Source organism: Sphaerodactylus townsendi, linkage group LG03, assembly GCF_021028975.2.
Source record: "Sphaerodactylus townsendi isolate TG3544 linkage group LG03, MPM_Stown_v2.3, whole genome shotgun sequence".
Classification (NCBI taxonomy): Eukaryota; Metazoa; Chordata; class Lepidosauria; order Squamata; family Sphaerodactylidae; genus Sphaerodactylus; species Sphaerodactylus townsendi.
The window spans coordinates 32,855,967-32,883,362 of NC_059427.1; the positions used below are offsets into that span (position 1 = coordinate 32,855,967).

Sequence of the window (27,396 nt, forward strand, 5' to 3'; positions counted from 1 at the left end):
TAAAGACTACTTTTTCTTTCTGAAAATTAATTGTAGCTTTGGTTCATTAAACTGTAAGTTAACCAACTTGTCCTACAATACCTCAAAAAGGCACCTATGATAATGTTTTGACAACATGCATATTATTGAATAATCAGTTAAAAGAAACTAGTAAAAAGGCTTAATCCAATTAACAGTATTAGGCAGTAACCATTATTCTATTACCTTCCACAAAATTTGGTAATCTTTCACTTGTCTACAAAACATTATAATCTAAGGTTGCAATGTGGAACTGATGTGGATCAGTGATGATGTACATGCCTTATACACCCAAGGTCCAAGGTAAGAACATAAGAAGAGTCCTGCTGGATCTGCCCAGTGGTCCATCAAGTCCAGCATCCTATAACACATAGAGGCAAAGCAGCTGCCCTGCCAACAAACAGGATACAGAAGTCAATATCATCCCCTAAGGATTCCTAGTATTCAGATGCTAAATATGATGCTCTCTTTAGTCATCTTAGTAGCCATTGAGGGATCCATCCTACATGAATCCATTTCCCCCTCAAAGACATCTGTGCTCGGGACCATCGCTGTGTCCTCTGTCAGTGAATTCCATAATTCAGTTATGTGCTAAGAAGCATTGCCTAAGAAGTTCATCCTGAATCAATTACCCATGAGTTTCATTGGGTGATCGTGAGTTCTAATACTTTGGGAGATGGAGGAAAATAGGAAAGGAGCTCCAGCCCTTCATCACAATTGAAAAAATGTTCTTGGCAAGTTGTCCTGCTTAACAGGAACCGAAACAGTTGTTGATAGATTCATCTCCAGCTAAAGATCTCAAATGCCAAGACCCTGTGCTGTCCCAGACTTTGGAGATCTACTACCAATCAAAGGCCGTTTCCCCACTCACCTTTTGTTGCGCACTACTCACGGCAAGTAGCGCGGGGTCCAGCTACACTCCCCACTACAGCAGCGGCGACAACACAGCTGCTCCGATTCTGCCACTCTCCTACCCCCTCAGCATGCGTCATTTCAGTTCCGGTTCAGAACAGCGCCTTTTGGGAAAACCCGCGCAGAGTGCGGGGCAGTGGAGAAGCCCTGGGGGGTGACTCCGGGTTTCAATTTTCCCGCCGCTTAGTGACGTGGACCCTCCTGTCCAATCAGGCCATGGCGGGGTGTGCACGATGCGCCAAGCATGCCGTTTATTCCAAATTTTTTTTTTTTATTTTTAACACTCAGAAAAGCCAACATCTGCATCGAAGTCTTTGAGCACGATAGGCATAGACCGACGATATTAAGTGCGGTGCTCAAATAGGGACGCGGTGGGAGACGCTTGATTTGTTCCTTTGCCAAAAATTCCCGCTTCTAGTTAACAATCGCGCAGAGCAGCTAATCAGAACACCCCTGACCAGATCGTGGGGAGTCCTGCCTGGCTGCTGCGTGGTTGCCATGTTCATTGGACCAAGGGGCAGAAGATGCAGTGGGGAACATGACCCTGCGCTCAAAAGGTCCTGGAACAAACAAAACCGGTGCGTATCGACTGCCATCTTAGACCATACTGACTATAGACCAATCACCAGACATCCTATCAGGGGCAGTTTCCTATGTCCATATTCTTAAGAAGAAACTCTGAACAAAATTCTTAAGAAGAAACACTGAATAAAATAAGACTTACTTGCATATAAACATGAATGGGACAGAACTGTCACACTTCTAATTTTAATGAGCAGCAACTTCAATGCCACACCACGGAGCCATAGCACATCTTACAGAAAAGAGAAGAACCCATTTATTTCACTCTTGTCTCTTCACCTTCAAAATATGCACATTTTCACAATAGCTAACCAGAATATCACAGTATCCAACTACTTGCCAAGAACATCTTTCAACCTTAAAAAAAAAGTAATGCTTAAGATTTGTTCAATACGACATTATAAGTCCCACCTTCGGAGTCTTTAAATGATAATATTTTAACTACAAGAAAGCTATCAGAAGATTAAGTTCCTTGAAGTGCCATATACATCAAGAGGTGACACTTGTAAATAATACTGTACAGGACATTACCTTCTACAGTCTCTTATGACAGTATCAGCTGTTGCCAATCACAATTCTGGGGTCAATGGGTGAAACTTTTCACCACTGAAAAGAAATCTTGAAGCCACAATTAATTTACCCCTATGTAAGCTCCCACACACAATAATTAAAAAGAGATTTTTTAAAAAGAATTGTTTGCAGAACTGAATATACTCCTAGACTCGAACATTCTTATAACTGTATGCAAGTCAAGACCAATTAGTTATATTTATGCAACTACAGGTGGTACATAGTTTTCACCATCCTTTCATCATGCTTAAATTGTTGCTCTATTTTTCCATATGTCCTCCAATCCAAACCAACACTGAAATCGCAGACTTTTAATGGCAAAGTGTTAAAAGTGTTAGTGCAAGAGAAAGTCTGAGGTAAACACCTTAAAAGGGGGGGGGGGAGCAAGATGGTACTGCATACCTTTCAAGCAGTTATGGATTTATCCTTTGGGGATCCTGTCTTACGAACACATGTCAGAAGAAACGGGGCAAGATTCCTTTTCCACAATCTCATTAAATAACATTAGAAAGCTCGTGTCTTGACTATCTACAACCCTGATCCACTCTATGGTATGCCAGGTACAGTAAAATGCTCTCTCGCGGCTGTTATCATGACCACCTTGTACCATTACCCTAGATGCCATTCAGGGATCATTAAAGGTTAACCCCAGAACCCTGCAGGCAATGCTATGGTTCACCCTTAAAATATGCAAGCTAATAATAACAAGGAGTTGTACCAGAGAAACTGTTGTAGAATAGAAATTGTGTTGCTCTCTATGCAGAAAGTCACCCCACCCTGTAACTCACTGAAATCAGAGAGCCTTTCAGGAGTGGGTTGACCATTATTGCCACTGGGGAAAAGGTGTGCAGTGACTGCAAAGCTTTGCGGAGGACACTGATGCATAAACAGTGTGGTGGCAGCAACCAGGATGGTCCAAATAGGCTGCACGGAGGCCACTACCAGGCAAGTGGCACAGCAGTTGCCATGGGACCCACCAAGTCATCAGTGTCCTCTCCTTCCTTCACCAGTGTACAGTGGCCGCTGCCACTCCTTCCTTCACCAGTGTACAGTGGTGTACTGTACTGCCACTCCTTCCTTCACCAGTGGCCGCCACTGGTTGTACCAGTCCTCCCTCTAGCAAGGGACCTTTTTTTTTTGTCCTCCCAGTTCACTCCATTTTTTACTCGTTGATTGAATTTATTTTGGGAATGTGTTGCACTCTCTCTCCCCAGCTGGTGAGCAAGTAAAGAAACCTTCCCTTTCTGGCTAAGCAAGCCCTAGGGAGCAAAACGTGGAATCCACAACTGCGCTCATTGTGCTGAACAGTGAAAACTAGAGAGCCTGAGGCGCTCCATCCCGCTGGCCACCCAGTCACGAGGTGGGTACAGAGGACACCGCGAAGCTCCCGAAGGGGACAGGGCACCCAGCCGCGCTCTGCAACGCAGGCCAGCGCGCCACGCAAGCCAGCGCCCGGCGCGGGATAGCCACGAGGCGCGCATCGAGGCCGGCGCACTCACCGCACTGCGCTTCCTCCGCAGCAGAGCCGCTCTGAGCGCGGACAAGTCCCGCAGCGCGCAGCCGGCCTGAGCAGCCACGGCAGCCGCCATCTTCGCGTAACCACACGTGTGATGCAGTCGAGGCCGCGGCCCGCCCAGAGCCAGCCCAGGGGAAGGGCTCCGGCTCCACGGAGGCGGCCGCTTTTTGCTGGGGAAGGTCCGAAGCAAGAGCTAGGCGAGGCTGTGGGTGGAGCCCCACCTCCGCCCCCGCGAGAAAAGCATTGCAAGCGCCAGGGAGGGCTTGAACAGCCTCCAGCCAAAGGGTAGCCTGGCTTTTGCTTCATTGCACAGCGTGCGTCCCGGACGGGCTGCAGGCATGCCACCTCTAAAGGGCTTCTTGAAGCCGCTCGGGAGGCAGACACACACACCCCTCCCGCATCGGGCAGCTATCAGTTCCAACATTGCAATCGTTAGCATGCTAATCCCACTGAGTAAATCCCATTGAGTTTCTCGGGACTTGCATCCCCCGATCCCTGCGCCATGCAAAAGCCGGAGCGTTGGATTTTACATTGGCGGCCCATTAGGGGATCAGGGCGCCGTCCCAACCCCAGAAACAGCTTACCGAAGGAAGTGAGAGAATTAAAATCCACGCTTGGTGAAGGTTAAAAACCTTCATCTGTACAAGAGGAGGATGGCCAAAGACCCTGTTGCTTTCTCGCTTGCAATGATTTGAGATAGAAAGAGGCAGATTTGGAATTGTAGCTGGGGCATTTGTGTTGCACCCTGAGGGTCCAGATTCAGCTACTCCCATTTCCATTTAAAAGGTAGCAGGTGACATGAAAGACTTCTTACCTGAGACCCAGGAGAGCCGCTGCTGGCCTCAGTAGACTGCAATGACTTTGATAGACTAAGATGTTTACTGCACAGGTTATCTTTGAGTCCAGTGCTTTGGAGAAGTGTTTTCCCCCCTGTTCCCCACAACACTGTGATGCTGTCAATCACTTTCAGGGTTTTCCTCAGTTTTCTCTGTTTTATCTCAAACAGGGTAAGTAGGCCCTGCTGAAATCTCTAAGACAAGTAAACATGCCTAGACTTTTGCTCTGGATTGCAAAATGTGTGGGTTTTTACTTGTTTCATTGACTGTACCCTGTTCAAGATAAAGATGACAGGAGATTTGTGAATTAATCTGTCATTTCCTGGACCGTTTTTGTTCTAGAATATTCCACTTTGTCCTGGTGCCTACTTTGTTCTGTCCCCAAGGCTCCAGGAAATGGTGGCATCTTTATCCTGAAAAGAGTATAGGGATGCCATTTTTGCTTGTATACTTCGAGTGCCTTAAATTGCTATATGTGGTAAAGAAATTCTACAGATAAATCTCTTTCCCCTCGCAGCCCTTACAGAATTTGTCTCTATCAGCGTGTAAGGAAAGCTATACCTGTTGAATGTTTGCCTGGCATGCAAATATTTTAAAATTCAGAAAAATGAGGAGGAAGAGGCGGGAGTAACTCTTTTCTAGCTAACACAGGCCACTTTCTGACAGTAGGAATTACTATTTCCATTTATAATGTAGGGTTACTTTTTTCATACTCAACACTTTCCCTGCACTGTAATTATCACCCCATAAGTAGAGACCATGTTTCCTATTCTTGTGAAATACACCAAAGTGTTTATTTTGCCAGGCTGGCTGGGCTGATGCATGACACGAAGGGGGGCTTTTTATAGCATGTATTCAAGATCCTTTCATATAAACTATCTCTTAAAATTATTTAATTTCCTATTCTATTAACTACTGGGGAGGGGATGTAATTTTCCACCCCTTCAATACATCTTTCTAAGTCAAATGGAAATTCTAACCTGAGTTAATCTTTGTGGGCATAGGGAGCATTAGTAATTCAGGATTAGTTCACATCAATGGGTGGTCTTTAATAGGTGATATTCATTTACAACCTGTGCTAGCTTTAGCAGTAGGTTCACTGTTGCAGAATTGATGGAACAATGGTAAGCAGGTCTACTTTAAAATGTCCTATTTTGATCAATGGGACTTACTCCATTGAAAGTGTCATTACTATCACAGCCTTGAGTATGAAGGAGAACGAATTATTCAGTGGCTGGATGTACCTCTATTCTAAAGCCCACCTGAAGCTGGTTTAGCAAAAGCATAGCAACAAGGAGAAAGACAGACATCATGTACAGTCTGAACATCTTGGAAATGCTTAGGAATGTATTAAGGTACATGATACTCAGTCGCACCATGTGGGTCACTGATGGTCAGAACCGCTCCAGAATTTGAGACTAAGGCCCTTTCCGCACGGGCCAAAAACGACGGCCTGGGCGTAAACGCATCGCCTGGCTTCCAGGCCGCCGTTTCGCAAGACAGGCGTATGCAGCAGCGCCGACCTGACTGGCGTCCCCCTCCCCAGGGCGGCGTTAGTCGCTTTCTGCAAAACAAATGCCAACCCTTTAAAGGGTTGTTGTTTAGGAAGCGTTTTTTCCGGGCGTAGCTGCGCGCAATCACGCCACCGGAACACGTTTGCATGTTGTTCGTTGCCTTTTCTATTGCGTCGCTGGCTCTGCTGGCTTGTCCCTTCCTCGCTGTCCTCCGACTTCCTGGAGGGCGGAGGCCAGCGTGGGCGGGCCTGAGGAGGCCAGCAGGGACGGCGCATAATGCACGCAGAGGTACATGGGAAAGGAAGGGGGGAAGAGTAGCGGCTCCATGCGGAGCTGCCTGCCGCCTGTCAAGTCCTTTCAGAGGTAGCCGCCCGCGATGCTCTGCATGCGAACGGCCTTCCACTTCCACGCCGCGCGAATTCCGCCGGGCGCGGAAATTCCCTTACGGCCGTGCGGAAACGGCCTAAGGTTTTGCCCAGCTCTGGTACCTTGTGATCATTTTGAGCTGTCAGGAATTGTTCCGCATTTCCTGCATGTGATTCAGCCCACCACCCACAATGCTAGAAAACATTAAGGTTGACAGCTGCTTGCAGTGAAGTTGGCCTTTTCTCCATGCACAGCCTATCACAGATTTTCCCAGTGGTCAAACCTTGTGTTTTGGAAATGTTTTCCTCGAAATTATTCCACACACCTCCTTTTCCCCCTTATTTTTTCCCTTGTCTCTTCAGTTGCATTTATTCCACATTCTACTGCTGAAAAATGTATGATTCCCAATGGTGGTGGGATGTCATCCATGACACAGAGGGACAATCCTCCCTTTGTTTCCCTTTTGCGCATGTGCTCTGATGTTATAGTGCGGCTACACTGATGTGGAAATTCAAAAAATGACTCAGTCTCTATTGAGAACTACCCACACAAAATGGAAGCCAAAAATGCTACTGGAGCAGGCGCCACTACCTGAAGGAACAGAAACACATAGCCCATCCACCCAAAAACACATTTTGGAGCTGAATTAGAGCTGCCGCAACACAATTATTACTGCAGCAGTCCCCTGTCAATTTCACTCACTGCTAACTGCAGACATAGTGTATCTTCGCCTTAAGGTTTCATCACTAATTGGGTAAGAAATTGACAAAGCTGATTCAATCGCCCCTGCTTCTTTCTATCTGTGCCTGAACTGTTAACATCGCAGGCTCTAGGTGAAATTAACAAAACTGATTCAATTGCCCAGCTTTTATTTGCTGCCTCAGTGTTGCATCACTAGTTTGATAAGACAAAGAGAACAAAAATTTTAAATTTCCTTTCAAAACTGTAGGATGAAGGGAAGGAGAAAATGGCTGAAGGGGAAGTGGAAATTGGCTGAAGGGGTGGAAATGGCTGAAGGGGAAGTGGAAATTGGCTGAAGGGGAAGTGGAAAATGGCTGTGAGGTTGAGGTCCATATGGAATGAGGTGGACTCCAGCAGCCATGGGAAAGACAAGGAACTCTTTAAGATCCTAGTCCAGTGGTGGCAAACCTATGGCATTCCAGATGTTCATGGACTACAATTCCCATCAGCCCCTGCCAGCATGGCCAATTCGCCACCAAGATCCTAGTCTTTTACTGCAGCAAAAAGAATCTTAGCATAGCGCTGACCCATGCATTTGCACTAATGCTCTATCGCTAATCTGTTCTCAGAAAAAAAAATTAAAGGAGAGGGGGAATGAAAGGAAGGAGGGGATGGGGAGAAATGGCCACCCAAGGGCTGAAAGGGAGGTTGGATGATTACACAGGAGCCAGATGTTTGGAGGGGCAGGGAAATAAACACTGATTCAATATGGTCACATGCTCAAAGGAAGCTGGCTTGGAAATGGTTCAGGGGAAAACATCATAGTAAAAGTGTCTTTGTGAACAAGGGAAGAAATGTTAAGTAGAAATTGGTTGTGGTGGGTTTTCCGGGCTGTGTGGCTGTGGTCTGGTGTCCAGACTTCCCTCTGTGATACACCTCTGAAGATGCCAGCCACAGATGCAGGCGAAACGTTAGGAACAAGATCCACCAGACCATGGCCATAAAGCCCGAAAAACCCACCACAACCAGTTGAATCCGGCCGTGAAGGCCTTCAACGATACATTAAGTAGAAATGTTTCCGGCACCAAACATGTAAAAAAAGCATGTGGAATTCTGACAATAAAATGTAATGTCGGGCAGCAAGAAATACTGTAAAAGACTCATGTGTAAAAGGCCAGTGTTCTGCCTCTTTAATAAATGTTATTGACCAGATGAAATTATGTACTCCCATGCCACGTAAAGCTTCAGCTGCCCATTAGGACACATTAATGGGGTAAGACCTTTTTTCCTTTAGGTTGTCAGCAACCCATGGCTACACAAAGGAGCAGCCCAAGGGTCACCATAGCTGCGAAGAGGAAGTGTAATGGCCAGTCCCACTGATTTAATCAGAATTTCCTTCCAAGCAAATACGTTCAGGAGTGCAGCCTTCCACATTCTTTAGCCTGAATCCTGAACACCTCACCCGGTTTAGCAGAATTGCAGTAGTCCATTGAAGGTGTGATAACTACCTTGAGCTTTAATTCCATCCTTCCAAATAATTTAAGACTGTTATTTTGTGAAAGGAGAGCAATTACTCCCCACCACCACCTTCCCACTGTTCCCACCTTGCCTCATTTCTTTTTATTCTGGTCAGTACATGTTAATGCTGAAATAGCATGCTCATTTTCATATCTTTTATATAAATTATTTTTCTGAACTCCAATTTACTGGAGATGAATGTCATAGCCAGCATATGGGTGGTGTGCCCAGCAGTTCAAGAAATGTTGTTTATCATTAACCTTTCATTTGAGCATAAAAACTATTTGACAAATACAAACTCATTATAACCAGCAGGGCTGCGTGGAGCTTTCAAAGGAAATAAATAAATAAGTTGCCTGAATGCCATCAGAGCTCCTGCTGATACATGTCGAGAATAAAGCAGCTATTACAGCAGTGAAGCAGAGAATATTTGTGTGGGGGGAGAGGGAGATTTCTGGGTAACCATATTCCAGTTTGGAATGAAAGAGACAGCAAACTCAGTTGCGCTTGATTCCCAGTTATTGGCCCCGATGGCATAAATGGGAATTCTTTAGGCCAAAATGAGTAAGGCTCTCCTTCAGGGTTCTGTTCCTCATTAGCAACATGACTGATGTGTTTTGAGGTGACTTGCTTCCATCTTTGACTACGGTTGCCAACAGCCTGCAGAAACAATACTCTGTCCCTTTAATAGAGGCTTTAGGGGATGTTATTGGCCAAGTATGTCATTTACCTCCATACTATAAAAAGTTTCATGTCCCCATATCTACACCACAGGTTTTTATTAAAGGAACATAACATTTTTTTTCCTCCATGTTGTAAGGAACCTTACTTTTGATTTGCCAAACAAAACAACTAACCAGTTATGAATGTAGAAAGTGAGCAGGGGAACATGGGCTATTCAGTGTTTTGTATTATTATCTACCGACTGGATAGAAATCATGAATGCCTTAGTGATGCATGGAGATCTCGGTAGTCAGGCAGTATGTATTGTTACCAGACTGACTCATGGTCAGGGATGGGGGCTCGTTTTTAATACAGTAATGCCTCTGCCCATTCTGCAAACCCTTGGAGTGCCTAGCAGTGCCGTGCCAAAATGGGCAGCTCGTTCTCTGCATTGGCTCAGTGTACCCACAAGGACACACAGTAAGTAAAAATTGGTCTGGACTTGCCCTCACTTTTCCTAAAGGGATTAAGAGAGCACAATGACCTTGTCCTGGTGAATGTTCCCATTTCCAGCCTCAGAACATACACCCCTGCAAAGACAAAGGATATGTTAATATATTTGCCCCAAGTGTTCCTGCCCAGTGTTGTATTAACCCAGTGCTTCTTCCTCTAATATCTCTAATGACCACCTCATTTGCATTGTCATTGTTCTACAGCTATAATTTAATCAACTATCTTTCCCTTTTCAGGTACTCCCAAACATGAACCATCAAGCTGATGCCACAATCCATTAGATTAACTACCCAACTGTTATGGTTGATGTCTGTCTCTTGTCTTTCCCTGGAAAGGCAGGACTCCTCTTTGTCCTGGGAGATTGAAGCCCATTCTGCATAACACTGAGGGTCCCTTTTTCCCTGTAAGAAGTCCCCTCTCCCAGTACCCTTGTTCAATATATCTGGACACCTTTCTGAGTGAGATATTGTTCCACAACATGTTGGTCTTCTACCAGAGCTAAGCACAGGCCATTCAGCTCTGTTCATCGGATCATTCTGCTCTAAGATCAGGTGACTATAACCTTTACTCCCCAATCCCCTAATCTATTCCAGACCTATCCACTCAAAGTCCTATATTTTAGGACTGTGTGTCTGTTCTGCTGTTTTGATTCTTGTGTACCCCCGTGATCCCTTAATAGAATGGTTAAACTTTATTCACTCTCCAGTGGAATTTCTTGCAAAAGCTGATTTGTGTGACCACAGGCAAACAAGATTTTGAGCTTGCCCAGCCTTTTGATAAACCAAGAGTCTGCTCTTGCTAATTCCCTACTCTAAAAGGGAGAGACTCCCACCATAGATAGGCAAACATCTATGTTTTCGAAGTAACATTTCCTTGTTGAAGAGGAGGTAGCAGTAGGTGGGATAAGGTGACCCGTTACATAACTTTGTATGCAAGTGGCCTTTGGCTGCTCCTTGAAGAGCCCTGTAGTGAAATCCTATCTTCACAGAAGTCAATGACTCAAACTCCCACCTCCCTCAAGACAGCCAAGATGTCATCCAGTGTGAACACTTAATAACACTCAAAAGAAAATATCAAGCCGAAAAGAAGCAGGAATGAAAGAACTGCTTTGTTATTTTATTTTATTTTTTTAAAAAAAGATTTACAACTGGAGAGGAAAGAGCAGAGAGAGTCATAATAATCCCTCATTCTTTTGGTATCAGGCTCTGTGAACTTTCAAATATATATATATATATAAAGGAAACAAGCTCAGTAATTATGATTGAAATGAATTGACTGCAAACAGTACAAGCGGCACATCAATTTACAAAAGAGATGTATTATCTTCGGTGAAGGGACTGCTATATAATGAAGCCAGGAGGGAACTACAGTCTATTGAGAGAGATTTGCTGCAAGTCTCCCCGACACTTGGTTTCAGAAAGGTGGAACGCTCTATATTGCGGAGAGAGAGACAATTTTATTGAATTTCTGTCAGACACAATAGAGGACCACGGAGGTAAAAAGTGTTAAGATCTGAGCGGCAAGATCTAGTGGAGGAAAATGTCTTCTCATCGTACGGGCCACTGATAAAATGTGACTGTATCCCTTCGAAGGCTTGTTAAGAAGCTGGTTTTAAAATATTATAGGCAATTGTGGAAGAAAAGGTCATCTAACAAAGACAAAGCAAGGAGTTTTCTGAAGAACAGTACGGAGAGGAAAGCTGCCACGTAAGATGCTGGAAAACGGAAAAGTGCAAGAAGGGAGTTACACGGGGAATGCATAAATGAACTCCCAATAGTATTGTCGAAGGCTTTCACAGCCGGATTCAACTGGCGTTGTGGTGTTGTGGTTAGGGGAGTTCCGGTGGATCTACGCTGACGTTCAGACTGCATCTATGGCTGGCATCTTCAAAGGGGTATCACAGGGGGAAGTCTGTTACACACTGTGTCCAGACCACCGTGGGTAACAGACATCCCTCTGTAATACACCTCTGAAGATGCCAGCCACAGATGCAGGCGAAACGTTAGGAACAAGATCCACCAGACCACGGCCACACAGCTTGGAAAACCCACCACAACCAACTCCCAACCGGTTTTTCTTTACTCGAATGGAGCCTCAGATTGGAAGAGAAATGGATGGGAATTGGAAGAGAAATGGGTGGGAGCCCATTTGTTCATCTGTTCAAAACTGCTTTTTGTTTGCTTTCTCGTATGCAAGGGGAAAGATGCATGCATCCTGTTGCAGCAGATTTACATGTGGAAGATCATCATATGGCAAAGAGACAATGAATCTTTACAGAACTCCATGAGTACCTTCTATGTGCCCTTTCCCACCATATTAGGGCTCAGGCCTGCACTGCCAGTTTCTCAGCTGATTACTGCCTCATTAGTACAGATGCCGTGCCATGGTCCGACTTCTCTGAGGCCCCTTCCGCACACGCAAAATAATGCGTTTTCAAACCACTTTCACAGCTGTTTGCAAGTGGATTTTGCTATTCCGCACAGCTTCAAAGAGCACTGAAAGCAGTTTGAAAGTGCATTATTCTGCATGTGCGGAATGGGCCTGAAAGTCTTGGATGGGGCAAGGGTTGAAAATTATGTCAGGCTGGAGTAAGTGTGTGGAGCTGAGGAGTCGAGGAGAAGGGAGGCTGCTTGGGACCACGGCAGCATTTTATGAGCTCTAATGAGCAGCAAGGAAAGATGAACAGCAGGATGGGAAAGAGTTCTTCAGGCCCTCTCCCACCCACATGTTCAATAAGGTAATTGGAATCATACTGTAAAATCTTAACAAGCACAATTTTTATCACAATCAATTTGCACTGTTGTTGGCTTTGCTATGAACCTAAGAGGAAAGTCTGGCAAGCCCCAACTCTGAAGTAATACTCACAGTACTCCCCCTCACCCCAAATACAAATGCAGGGAGTAAAGCAGCTTCAGAAAGGTGAGCAAACAAATGTGGGAAGGGAAAATCTCGTGGCTCCTCTTCTCAAACTGAGAGCCTCCCAGGGCTGCTTTTGATTTTAAAAAAATCAGTTGGAAAGTGTTGATGCATCCCCTGTGTAATGTCTAGTTGGCCCAATCTCACAACGAATTAATCAGAATTTATAATGACATTTAGAAGTCTTTTCAGAGTTACAACTTTCAAAGTCATAATGTAGATGTGCCAACTTCCCTGTGTTCTGAAGTTTGCCTGTCTGGCTGGCAACAGTGTGCATTATCCATCAATCAAAACATTTGTGCATCTTTTTAGAAGAAAATGAAGAAGAGTTAATTTTTAATAACCCTCTTTTATCTACCTTTAAGGAGACCCAAAGAGGTTTACAATCGCCTTTTCTTCCCTGGGTTTGTTCCCCACTCCTCCACATGAAGCCTGCTGGGTGATCTTGGGCAAGTCATAATTTTCTCAGCACTCTCTCAGCCCTACCCCACAACAGACACCTTGTGAGGTAGGTAGGACTGAGAAAGTTCTGAGAAAACTACGACTGGCCCAAGGTCACCCAGCAGGCTTCATGTGGAGGAGTGGTGAAACAAGCCCAGTTTACCAGATTACAGAAGAGCAGGAAATCAAACCTGGTTCTCCAGATTAGAGCCCACCACTCTTAACCACTACGCCAGGCTGGGGAATGACAATTGGCAACCAGTTGAGGTATGAGACCTGTTCTACATTTTTGCTAAACACTGTAGAGTAGGATGCACTAATATCATAATTCGTGACTCAGAAAGATGAAATAATCAAGTGATACAAAGTGAACTAAAATGTAAAATTCGGGTCTCATACATTTTATTATAAAATGAATGGGTCAATATTTGTGGGGTCATGGATCTAAATTTCTCTTTTATTGACATTTCACCGGGGCTGCCATTTAGGCCAAGATTTCATTTGCAAGTCAGGTGACCTTGATTTGACACAGCAATCCATCTGATCTATTGAAGGACTCCATATTCTTGGTACCAGATCCCCCACCACAACCATCATGTAACAATGGCAATGTATAAGAAAAGACCTTGAATGAAAAACAAAAAAACAATAAAACAGTACCTTCCGCTTCCTATGGAGCCCTTTCAAAAATGGTGTAGGAAATGTATATTCTATTTTCTATTGTTCTCGTTGTGTAAAAGTCTGGGGTAATGTATTATGATAGCAGGAGTATCTTGGAAGGATGCAATAGTGGCAAAATGTTAGCTTTGTTTGTATGTCGGTGGGTTGTAACCAGCTTTTCCACTGGTGAAAAAAGGGAAAAAAAGAATCCTCTTTTACCACCAAAGATGCTATGCTGGTAATCATTGGATCTGCATAGACAAAAGTCAAGTTGGGTTAGGGTTAGGGTTAGGGCTTAGTCCTAACTGTAATACCACCCCAGCATAATAATCTATACTAAGTGGCAGTTTCTGCAGTGAAGCTGTACCAATTATTTTGAGGCTAGCTCCTCCTCCTGTGGCAGCCATTTTGTGGCAACCATTTTGTTGCTGTTCCCACCATGACATGTCAGAATTTCAAATATTCCCCCAAAAGGCTCTAAAAAGGTGAGGACCCCTGGATTAGAATGATGAGTTATGAAATATTCCATGTGTTTGGGTTGCCTGGACTGACTCTATCCTGATGATCCTGGTTGGAAGTAAATATGACTCTGGTGGAAAGGCCAAAAGGGGAGGGCAAAAGAAGTGGGTCACTTGATTCCAAAAGAGGTGGGTCACTTGATTCCACTGAAGTAATCTTTCCCCACCACCCTTTATTTCATTTTGCTCAACAGCCTTCCTTGATCCTCAGAAGGGAGTTCTCAGAAGGGATCCTCAGAAGTGCATTATGATGCAAATATTTATCTGCCTGCATGTGTGATTAGAACAGGATGGCCCCAGCTAGTCTGATCTCATCAGATCTCAGAGCCTCAGCAGGGTTGGCTCTGGTTAGTACTTGGATGGGAGACCTCCAAAGAATACCAGGGTTATTCTGCAAAGGAAGGCAATGGCAAACCACCTGTTACAGTGCCATTCTGTGTATCTCATAAATGGATCTTCCCTGTTTTAAAACTGAGAAATAGAACGTAATGAGTTTTGCCCTAAACCATAAGTTAAAAATATAAAAGGCACTTTTGAAAAAAAATGCTGTTTCATTCTTTAGCAAATTAAAAATCTCACTCTGTGACTCTGTTGGAAAAGCATTGAAACTCCGTATAAGCATTCTCCACAAAATGGCGTATTTCTCTTACATTCCTCCAGGATGCCTATTGGCCTAGTATCAGTCAGCGTTAGTAAAGAATAAAAGCATTTGCAAGTTTAATCTTATTTTAAAAAGTTTACCAGCCAATCACCAATCAGCATATGGATTGGTCTTCTTAAGCTTTTGATGCACAAAAGGAAGCGCTCAAAAGACTTCCTTATTGTATTTTTATAGTGTCAATTTGTACGTGAGGAATGATTCCTTCCACCCACCCCTTCTGTGAAAAAGCAAGGGAGATTAAAAATAAATGCCATATGTAGAATTGGATTTCTTTTAAGAAACAACTGATGGACGATTCAGATTGCACTCGAAAGTTCCAAGAATAAAATTGAATGTAAAATGGGGAGCTCATTGAAAAGGCACTGAAGATTCAATGTATAAAATTTAGATAATGTGCTCCTAATGTACCTTTCATTGAAGAAGCCAGCCACTATTTTATTCCGCTATTTTAATGCTCCTTATTTGAGACATTTATTTTGACTGAATTTTATCTTCTTAGTGAAACTGCTTATCACGAATATAAAGCTTTGGTCAGAGAATCAAGTGCGACTACTCTAGCATTTGGGGAAAAAATGCGATCTCTTAAATACATTTTTTAAATGTAGTTATTTACTAAGTTTGTACTCCACCTCAATTTACAAAATAGCTTACAGTTTCAAAGAACAATACATGCCATAGCTGGCTACAACCAGAACAAGAATGTTTTTGCCAATTTGGGGTGGATGTCTTCACTACAATGATTAACATCCAGGAAGTCTATGGCTGAATTCAGATACTTTCTTGGGAAGTTAACTGTAAGCTGAACTTGTATCTGCGTTACTGAACAAGTCACACTGTATCTGTGTTCCTCCACCAGTTCACTTTTCTGTGATAAGTACTTGTAGCTCTGGAGGGACTAGGAATGTACTACTGAGTAAATCCTGGGTTGCTGAGATTCCTTCAAACTGGGGAAATCAGAACTACAGAGAATCTTGTTATGTCTGGATCAAAAACAAACAACACAAAAGGAATGCAGTATATAATAGCAAAGCTGAAAAATGCTAATGAGCACCACACTGTACAGAAATTGTAACTATTCAGAATATATTCTATATATCCTTATACATAATTGCCCGAGGAATGGAATGTCTGATGACAAACCCCCATCCAATGGGTGTGTAGGACTCATGACATTCCATTCCATCCTTGCCCACTTTCCTTCAACCCAGGAGGAGGAGGGGGAACTACCTCTCCCTCCTTCTTGAACCCATTTTATTTCAATTTAAAATGGGCTTTAGTGTTAGTCTACCCATAATCCTCCCTAAGAATCTTTTTTATGGTGGTCACCCCATCGTTATTCACTTGTGCTGGTATTGGAAGCAAATATGACCTCTTAGAGGGGAGACAAAGGCCCCTTCCGCACACGCAAAACAATGCATTTTCAAACCACTTTCACAACTGTTTTTGTAACCTCAGCTTGTGGGTTCTGTGGGGCAGTACTTGGAATGAGTTGCAACAACAATTTTTAAACAACAAAATGGTTTACTTTTCTTTACAATTAACACTTTTAAAACATCAACATTTAACGTTACAATTCAAGGTCCTGTTCAGGTTGCATTTCAAGTCCTTCTATTTACAGTCTACTGATATTGCCAAGTCCAATTCTTCTTTGCAAGTGGGTTGGCTCCTGGAGACTCCAAGGGCTTGATGAACAGGTTGCAACATGATGAAGGTCTCCAGGAGAACTCTCACCCATTACAACCACAAAAGAAAACCCTGAAACAATAAACTCCAACATTTACAACATAGCAAAAACAACAACTACCTTCCCAGTAGTTCCCAACAATATTTCAATTACCTTAACAAGGTGTTAAGGGCTTATAGAAATCAAGGTCCGAGTCTGGTACCCTTGTCTTCTCCAAAGAGCTCTCTCCTGCAGCCTCTTGCTGCTCTGAGTCTCCACCCCTTACTGGGTCAACCCATTCTGGGCCAACCCATTCTGGGCATGGGGGTTACATTTGCAAGTGGATTTTGACATTCTGCACAGCTTCAAAGAGCATTGAAAGCAGTTTGAAAGTGCATTATTCTGCATGTGCGGAATGAGCCAAAGATTCCTAAAAATGCCTCTAGTGTTTTTCCACATCTTATCAACGGAAGTATACAAATGTGCTCTACAAAGTATGTTTCTATGCATTCCGTGATATTTTGCCAAGAGCAAAATGTTACTACAATAATGTTTGAGGGTTTTGTGTGTGTGAGGAGGGTTATTTATCTAGCATTCTTCAAAAATGAACAAAAATTGTCAAGGGTAGAGTGATTCTGTATGGCCTACACTAAATGGCCACTTACTGATTTAGTTACACTTCAGAGGAATCAGTCTTGACAATTCCAGTGCTACACTAATTATTTCTGTCCTAAAAGCACAAACAATGATGTTTGTTATATCTGAATCAAACATAGAGAAACATATTGTTACCCAAAATTCTGGGATCTGCCCCTTTTAGAGTGAGGAATTAGCGAAGGGCAGGCCTTGCATAGCAAGAGGCTGAGCAAGCTCGGAATCTTGATTGTCAACTTTTACAAAGATTTTCACAAGAAATCTGCAAGAGCACAAGATGAAGTTTAATGATTTTATTGAAAAGGTAAAAATAATAAACATACACACACAATAATCAAAGCAGTAGAGCATGCACACACACTCCTAGGATATATATAGAATTAAGGGGATAGGTCTGGAAAAGCAGAGGGAATTGGGTGGAAAAGCGGAGGGAAAGGGTTATATTATCTGATCCTGAAGGGAAATTGTCTGATGAATAGAGCTTAGCAACCCACACTACGTTCTGGTAGAAGAAGCAATGTGTTCTGCACAGGGGTTAGTTATAAGGAGAAATGGGCCCTCGGGTTATGCAAAGAGACCCTTAAACTCCCAAGACCAAGGGAAGCCTTGCTTTCCGGTGGAAGACAAGAGAGGAACATAAGTGTAAGTATTGGGATAATTAATTTAATGGTTTGAGCACTTGGCTTAATGGACTAAGCTCAGGAGTGCTTGAAGGTGAGCTGGATCCTGTCAGTCTTTTCATTCCATCTTACCCAGTTCCTCCTTTCTATGGGTCTCAACTCACACGATTTCCTTCCACAGATCCTATGATCCCCAGCATTGCCTTTTGGGTGGTCAAAGGAGACCCCACCTTACTTTTTCCATCAGTAAAAAGCAGATGCTGTCCAATCTTGTGATTCCCCTTTATTGGCATAATAGAAGAACCATACCCATTTCAGTTTTAAAAACATACCCATTTCAGAACTGCTGGATATTTGAAAAATTTACAGAGTGTGCACAGACGTTCCAAGAAACTTTGCCAGGTCTAATATTAATTGTGACTTAACAGTATAATCCTAAACAGAGTGAAACCATTTAAATTTCATTGATTTCAATGGACTTAGAAGAGTGTAACTGTGCTTACGACTGCACTGTTATTCTTGCTTTCCATGTCTCCGAGTGGCTTGCTGCACAAAGGGGCCCCCTGAGTGACAAACACTGACAATGAACAATAAGAATCACTGAAACAGTGATATCCACGTCAGTTTGAAGGGGGCTTCTTCAAGTTAGAAATAATTTTTTGCTCTTCAGCACCTTCCTCTAAGCATAGAAAGTAGCTGCGTAAGCATTGCCTGACATCAAAAGACACATACCTGTTCACATAACATAGCATACAGCTAGAAGATCTTTCAGTGCAACCCTTCAAAAGTCTTTCGTTCTTTTCAGACCATCAAGAGTGAGAAGTCACATATCTTTTTAAAAAAAAAACATGCAGAAGCAGAGGAGGTAATAGATTGCACTCCATATATCAGGAGGCTAGAGATCAAAGATTTAGATACACATTTGAATTGACATGCAAAAGGGAAAAAAAGATGGTTTTAACGCTGGCTTCTGCAGCATTTGTAGATTCAGCCTTTAGGTCAAGTACATTTTTAGGGACTTGGAAGCTAGATGGTAGAGGTGTCTGTTGTGTACATGTTTGTGCCCAGTGTAAAGATTGTTCAAACCAATGTATTGTCGAAGGCTTTCACGGCCGGAATCACTTGGGTGCTGTGTGGTTTCCGGGCTGTATGGCCGTGTTCTAGCAGCATTCTCTCCTGACGTTTTGCCTGCATCTGTGGCTGGCATCTTCAGAGGATCTGATGTTGGGAAAGCAAGTGGAGTATATATCTGTTGGAGTGTGTCAGATTGGGTGGAGAAAACCTTGTCTGTGGAAGTAACAAAGAAGGCAACCAGGTCAATAGTTGAGGGCATCTGAATAGAAGTATGAGTAACAATGAAGACTATAGCATGGGTGTAACACTGGAGATAGCAAGGTCACTGGTGGGAGCATCTGAATAGAAGTATCCTGGCCTTTGTTTCTTTTGTCTATGGTCATCCTGTGTTTGTGTGGATCTGGTTAGACACTGTCTTGACTCTAGTATTTTTCAATACTGGCAGCCAAGTTCTGTTCAATTTCATAGTTTCTTCCTTCCTGTTAAAATTGTCCATGTGCTTATGGATTTCAATTGCTTCTCTATGTAGTCTGACTTTAGTGGGTCTGTAGATTGTTTGTAGGTTGTGCTTCTTCATCAGTTTTCCTATGCGATCAGTGGTTCCCTTGATGTATGGTAGGAACACTTTCCCTCTAGATGGCTCTTTATCTTTGTTCATGTGGCTAGACCAAGAACAAGCCACATGAATTCAACAGATGCTACGTTCAGCAAAGGATAAGAGGGATCCTTTAGCTACTGCAGGAGTCTATCGCATACCATGCAGCTGTGGACAAGTCTACATAGGAACCACCAAACGCGGCTTACGCTGAACATTATCCAAAAGAACCACGAAGGCACTGCAGACTTCTTTCAGCCAGCCAGAAAAATCCCAGCAATAGCAGAACATGATGAACCAACCTGGACATAGAATATTATTTGAAAAAGAGCAGAAATTCTGGACCACTCTAGAAAGCCACTCACGTCCAGACTACACGGAGAAACGGTGAAATCCACATAAGCACATGGACGAATTTTAACAGGAAGGAAGAAACTATGAAAATGAGCAGAACTTGGCTGCCAGTATTAGTTGAAAAAAATACTAGAGTCAAGACAGTGTCCGATACAACCAATACCCTGAAACCTGGGATGACCGACAAACAAAAGAAGCAAAGGCCAAGTTACTTCTATTCAGATGCTCCCACCAGTGACCTTCTTATCTCCAGTGTTACGCCAATATTATAGTCTTCATTTGACCCTCGCTACCTCTATTCGAATACCCTCAACATTGACCCTGGTTGCCAACTTCTTTTATTACTCACAATTCAGACTCTCCCGCCACCCTGGACGCTTCAGATATATACTCACTTGCTTTCCCAACATCAGATCCTCTGAAGACTCGCAAACACGGAATGCTGGCAAAGTATCAGGAGAAGAAGAAGAATGCTGCTGAGGCTTCTGACCATACAACCCGGAAACCTCACAGCAACAAATTGTTCCAGAACCAGTTTTGCGCTATTTTTTCATGGTCGTACCCATTGGAAAGATGGAATAAACCATAGGCAATACGTGTAATCATCACTTTATTTCGGTATGATATTGAAAACGAAGTCTACTGACGTCTCTCATCCTAATGCTTGACAGTCATAAAACGCACGCCAAACTGTCCTTCCCCATGGTAACTCTTCCAGTGTTGAAGCCATTAATGGTTTAAAATAATATTTTTAAAATATTTTTGTGTACAACATGATAGCTTCATATCAACGTAAAATGCACAATGTTTTCCTAGAAATCTCTGATACAGTGGGCAGGCCAATCCAAACCCAGAATATGACGCCTGTGCAGCACTGCCCTGCTGCCTCCAATTAGGCTTTCCACAATTTGGCTGTAGTGGTGTTGTTAACGTGAGGGTGGGTGGAGGAGTACTTTTTCACAGCCTGCCTGTTAACTTCAGGGTGACATTCAGCGCCACTTTTTTTTTGCAGCCTGTTTGTGAACTTTGGGGTGACATGCAGCATATTTCCTCACAGCCTGTCTGTGGACTGATGGGTTTGTTTTCAAATAGGTTCATGTGCATTGTGGAGGGTGGTGGTAGAATGAAGTTGGTGAAGGACATGAAGCTGCAGGTGTGTAACTGTCACCCTTAGAATGTTCGTGCAGCATGTCTGTGGACTGAGGGATTGGTTAGCCCTTAGAATGTTTGCGCAGATGGCCAGAGATGAGGAGTTAAAACAGTAAATAGGTAATAAATTGAGTGGAAGTGAATATTTTGGGAAATCCTTTCTTAGTGAGCACCTGGAGTACATAAGGAACAGGTATGCCAAATTTCATGTTTGTGGCTTCGGTGGTTTTTGAGTTCTGTTGATGAGTCAGTGAGTCAGTCAGTGGTATTTCGCGTTTATATATATAGATGACACAATGGGATTAAGGTCGAAAAGAATCTCAGTTTATTTGTTGACAATAAAGGGATGCAAAAAGAAAGCCCAAAGCTGCTTGGCACATATAACAAGAACATGGAACATGAGAACTATAAAACAAAGGTAAGCTCAAAATCATAAAAGGAGAAATAAAATGTCTAAACATTGGAATCTTGGGCATAAGTGTACTAAAGTGGACTGGATTAGGGCATTTTGAGTCAGAAATGTATGAAGTGTTTTACTCAGGAAATGGCAAATATCTGATTATTTTGTTGTGCAACCTGTATTCTGGCTGAGAGACAACTGTTTGGACAGCTACGGAGAAAGAGGTTGGTTTCCAATAAGCAAAAATAACAGATAAGGATATATTTTATCTTCCTATCTCTTCAATCTATGTGCAGAATCTATCAAAAGGAAAGGTTAGGATGAAGAAGGGGTGCAAACTGGGGAAAGGAGCATTAAGAATGTGAGATATGTAGATGACACTGAATAACTTGTGGAAAATAGCGAAGACGTGAAAAGACTCCTGATGAAGGTTAAAGCAGAAAGTGCCAAAGCAGGATCATAGCTAAACATCAAGAAGACAAGTAATGACTACAGAGGAATTATACAACTTTAAGACTGACAAAGAAACATTTAAACTGTTAAAGATTTTCTATTCCTTGGCTCAGCCATCAATGCAACCAGGAAATCAGATGGAAATTGACTCTGAAAAGGTCAGCAATGAAGGAGCTAGAAAAGATCCTTAAGTATAATGGTTAGCTGCTTTAATTTTCAGGTGTCAGGTTCAGCACTTAGTGTCATTTGAGCCAATAAGACACACCAAGTGTGAAACATTTAACGTTTTATTTGTGATTACAGATAGGCAGTTACTATAGCAAAAGGCAGAGGCAAAAAAATATTGAAGCAAACTTTAATGTTATAAGTCATCCCCCCTCGCCCCTTTTCGATAACACAATCTAACGTAGTTTTAATTGGTCAGGAACATTTTTTAGTTCATGCATGCCTACTAGTGGTCACTATCCCATAATACACCATTTTATTTATATTATTTATTTAATTTCTAGGGCGTGTGTTTCTCGCTTGCCTTTGTCGTTTTTCACATCGAATCTTCAAAACTTGGCTGGAGCATCATATTTTGGCTAACTGGTCCAGCCGACTGCTTCAAGACTCACTTCTCTCCTGTCTTCAATGTTCTGGCCAAAACTGTTACCTTATCCTCCCCGACACCTGTAATCTAGCTCACATAAGGATGGGTCACTGGTGACCAGGATCAAGGTAATTCATTCCACAATGTTCTTTCCTACAGGAGAGAAAGGGGGAATATAAATCCAAATAATAATAATAATAATAATAATAATAATAATAATAATAATAATAATAATAATAATTCTACTACTACTACTACTACTACTACATGGGAAGTGATACACTTCCCATGAGACCCAGGAGCTCTGGGTCTCCCTGGAAAGTATATGGGTTTCCTGGAGGCAGCTTCTCCAGTCACACTGTTGATGAGAATCAAGTGTGTGGGGGGGGGGGGGGGGGGGGGGCGAGAGGGGGGCAAGGAGGGATTTTCCACCCTCCAGGCACACACACAATGCACCCCCCCCCAGTCCCCTGGTAGCTTTGCCTCTGGTGTAAAATGTATTATTTATTTGTTTGTTTATTTGCTATTCCACTCTCCCCACCTGGTTGGCTCAGAGCAGCTAACAACCTACATAAATATAACTATGAAACAATAAATACAATATGTACAGTTTTAAAAGCAATGTAAACAATTTAAAAACTATTCAAGATGGTGTATCAACGGTGGGACAATACTTTGGTTCCTCATTTCAGATTCCAATAATGGGGAAAGGGAAAATGGAGGAGAAAGGGGAGGGGAGAAAGGAAGGAGGCCAGGCACAATAGACAATGAACTCCTGTAGCTGTCGTCGATGATAGGCCCAGCAGAATAGCTTTGCCTTGCATGCCCTGTGGAATTGTGAGCATTCCCGCAGGACCCTGGTCTAATTTGTTAGAGCATTTGTTAATAAAAGCCCTGGCCCTGGTTGAAGACAACCAGACACTTTTCAGGTCTGGGCTGAAAATCTGTTGGATTGTTATTAGCAGAGCGTAGTGCCCTCTGGAGATATATTGGGATATTAGAACTGAACTGCCAAAGTTCTATGGATTTCAGTGGGCGAGATTTAAGCACATGCTTATGTCTCCCATTAAAACTAATGCAACTTCAAAAATGTTGAACTTTGACTCATTCTTGTGTGAGCAAATTTGTATTCAGCTAATACCTTTGACCTAATTTCCAAAGGATGTACAGAATCCCCAGGACTTCACTTCTGCCTTCAGCCATTTATTTTTTTGTGAATTTCCTATTCAATAATTCCTCCCTCCTCAACCTCTTTTTAAATGTAGAAAAAAATTACAAACAAATGTATTACTCATTATTGGGGATAGCTGGAAGGGAAATGAGGGGGACCCTGGTGTACCTGTTGAGACATTACTCACCTGTCTAAGCTGCAGCCAACTTTTGTTTTTTAGATAATGCATCTTGGCTAATGAACTCAAAATCTGGTTTGCAATATCTATATCTTTCTGCATCTGCAACAGGAGCAGAATAAACATAGGAGCAAATGGGGGTAATTAATTATATTTAGGAAGATCTGTGGAATTCTCTGTGATTACAAATGTATGTTTCTGGGCACAGAATTCAAGGGACTCAAACATATAGCACATGCACTCCATGCATGCATTCTGAATGAGTACACCTTGCAATTAGTATATCACTCTGAACTAGGTATCCTGAGAATCTTAGCTGTTATTGGTGGGGGAAATACAAATAAAGGCTTTTCATTATCTTACTTATCTTAATGTGGATATTGTTGGCAGTGCAATTGAATACGGGGATTTCAATGGGTTAAAAGGTGGGGTTGTGGTTGAGTGGTAAGCATCACCTTTCGAATCCAGAAAGTCCCAGAGCCAATCTGTGGCATCTCTGGTTAAAATGATCAAATAGTGGGAGATTTGCAGGACCTCTACCTGAGACCCCAGAGACTCAGGAATAGACAATATTAACCTCGATAACCCAAGGATCTGACTCATCATAAGGCAGCTTAATCTCTTCATGTATGTTCATGCACTTACTTATTCTTACTGTATGATGCTACTCTCACCTCCTGACAATTTTGCTCCAGTTTCTATGCCCTTCTGATCTTTACCCTCAGCCGAAACGAACATATGGAATTCATGCTGTGCTTCAAGGCAGGAAAGATACAGACTCCTGGTCAGAAAGGTTTATATTCCATTGTTGTTTAAACAGCTGCAAGGACTTTGGCCTGGTCCAGCAGGAAAATTCTTAAATTCCTACACACAGAGGGTGATTTGTTTTCACAGGAGACAGGCACAGCTTATCTGTTATTTTATACAGCACACATTTAAGTAATTTCCTGACAAAAGAGAAAGCCGTCGTGAATAATGTCATATCCACCCAAAACGTTGCAGAGTTTGATTCTGTGTTGAACTTGGATCTTTGGAAGTGGGTGGACAGTATATCATTCTGTTGAATTACCAAGCTTGCCTACTCAGTCGCTCAAAGGTGATGGTAAGATAGATAGATAGATAGATACCAGCTCTATTTTGAGAAGCTTCTATTGATTAACAACAATGACATTTTTAGTAGGGAACTAATTTTTATTTGCAGAAAGCCAGCCGTTCCAATAATAATCCAGGAAGCCTCATTAATTACAACCTACAGTCAAGAATAAAGTGAGTTGCAAGGAGCCAAGCAGCTGGCGCTGTATAAACAGAAAGTGGTTTTAATTGTAACCTTCACGGTAGGAAAGACAAGAGCTAACGAGGGCAACTTAACTTCATTAAAACACTTTTTTTTTTTGCATTGGACTTTTAGCTGGATTGTTGGTCTTCCAAAAGGTAGATTGTTGTCTATAAATTATCATTAAAGAGATGCACCGACTAGTCTCCATAAATATTCACAGTGGGGGAAGATATATTTCTCACCCTATCAAAAAACTTCAGTTATGTGAACATGGAACTTTGTTCAATTTGTTCATTACTCTTAGCTCCCGTAGTGTTTGCTATTGGCATGCTGTTTTTCCTTGGCTCCTATTTCTTCTTCATTCCTAGATTGAACACATGAGGAATCCCACCCAAGAACAAGAAGAAAGCACATTGTGAAAAATAGTATACAGCCAATTTTATGTGTCCACTGCAGACAATGAGAGAAAGGACCAGCGACCATTTTCCGATTGAAGTCGCCAAAATGGAGGGAACATTTTCCCCACACAGCCAGAATGCACTTGTAGTTTTAACTCTGTTCTACTCGCGTGGCTTTCTCATTTTATTTCTCATTTGAATTTATATCACTTATCTCTCTGAGGGCTTGGGAGAGAGAAATTTTAAAAATACATTTTAAAATCCAATGCCATTCAGTTAAACATTCAGTTAAACAGACGGGGCCACAAATTCTTTTCCCCAGTTTTTCTTTTTATGGATTGAAGCTAATTTTTTCTGTATATATATATACATACATACACTAGCGGGCCCGGCCACACGTTGCTATGGCAATTGTCCTTCTCATCAAAGTCCGCAACCCACACAGATGTCCATGCAGGTCCAATGATCCCCACCAAAGCTTTTTGGGAGCAGCAGTGGCATAGTGGCTAAGAGAAGGTGCACTCTGATCTGGAGGAACCAGGTTTGATTCCCAGCTCTGCAGGTTGAGTTGTGGAGGCTTATCTGGGGAATTCAGATTAGCCTGTGCACTCCCACACACACCAGCTGTGTGACCCCGGATAGATGCAGCTTTTGAACTTTCTCAGCCACACCCACCCACAGGGTGTTGTTTGTTGTGAGGGAGGTGAAGGGCAAGGAGGGTTGCAAACCCCTTTGAGGTATCATGTACAGGAGAGAGAAAGGGGATATAAATCCAAACTCCTCCTCCTTCTCCTCCTCCTCCCTCTTCTCCTCCTCCTCCTCCTTCTCCTCCTCCTCCTCCTCCTCCTCCTTCTTCTTCTTCTTCTTCTTCTGGGGTGGTCAAATGGAATCCCTTTCCCTTTTCAATTCACATTGTCCATATGGTGCTGTCTTGGTTTTGGTATCTGGTAACCTTTACCATTCCACAACAAAACTGTCCAGAGTGCGAATCCCACTGTCCATGAAGGGCTGGTTGACCACGCACAGATCCAGGCTTGGGTAAAAGCAGAACTGGGGCAAGGAGGCTATCCCAGTCAAGCAGCAGGGGAGCAGGGTGGTGAAAGAGCTCAGATCGAGGAGCCAGCTCCCTGGGTTTTAAAAGGAGCCACGATGCAAAGAAGCGGAGCCAGTAGTGTTGGTTAAGCCCCTATCCAGCGGATTTTCTTAAAGAAAAAAGTGAAACTCAGCTTGCTGTTGAAGTAAAAAAAAGAGAGCTGTGGCCGAATATAGGTGAAAGTGGGTAAGTGGTGGTTGGATGTGAGGGAGGGAGCAGAAGTGGTGTGTGGGAATGAAGTGGATGTGTGTGAGAGCATGTGTGTTGTGTGGTAGTATTGGGTGGGAGCCTGGTCAGAGTGAAAGTTACCTGCATGTGTGTGTGGGGGGGGAACCCCCCACCCTGGCGTCTCCTGCGGCAAAGTGTGTATAGTGTTTTACTTCCTCATCTTACCTACCAATTATTACTATTTACTGTTTTTCACTGCTCATCTCTACCCCATCTCTGCGAACATTCTAAGGGCATACCAAGCCCTCATGCAATTTTTTTAAAGTGGACATCATGGGGAGGAGGTGGGATTGCAGGGAATCAAAAGCTAAATCCTCTGCAGAGATTAATTGATGCTCCACCACAGGTTCAGGAAAAAAGGCAAGGAGAAGTAGTGAAAGGAGAAGTGAGGTATTGATTTGAGAAGCTTTTTGGGGGGGAGGGGGGAAAACTCTAGAACATATGATGCAAAACTCGGGGGGAGTCATAAGTGCATAAATGACCTAAGGCCACTCCTGCATGTGAGCTCCCAAAGGCACCTGGTGGGCCACTGCAAGTAGCAGAGTGCTGGACTAGATGGACTTCTGGTCTGATCCAGCAGGCTCTTTCGTATGTTCTTATGTTCTTACAGCAG

The 27,396-nt window shown here is 43.0% G+C and overlaps 1 protein-coding gene across 1 annotated transcript in view; it reads right to left on the bottom strand.

Annotated features, from left to right (window-relative positions):
- SUCLG2 (succinate-CoA ligase GDP-forming subunit beta) overlaps positions 1-3,737 on the bottom strand; it is a 271,779-nt gene extending 268,042 nt beyond the window's left edge. Inside the window, exon 1 of the mRNA XM_048490767.1 lies at positions 3,582-3,737. Coding sequence (XP_048346724.1) covers positions 3,582-3,671 — 90 coding nt within the window. The 5' untranslated portion in view covers positions 3,672-3,737. The remainder of the gene's footprint in view (positions 1-3,581) is intronic.
- Positions 3,738-27,396: the final 23,659 nt, after the last annotated feature.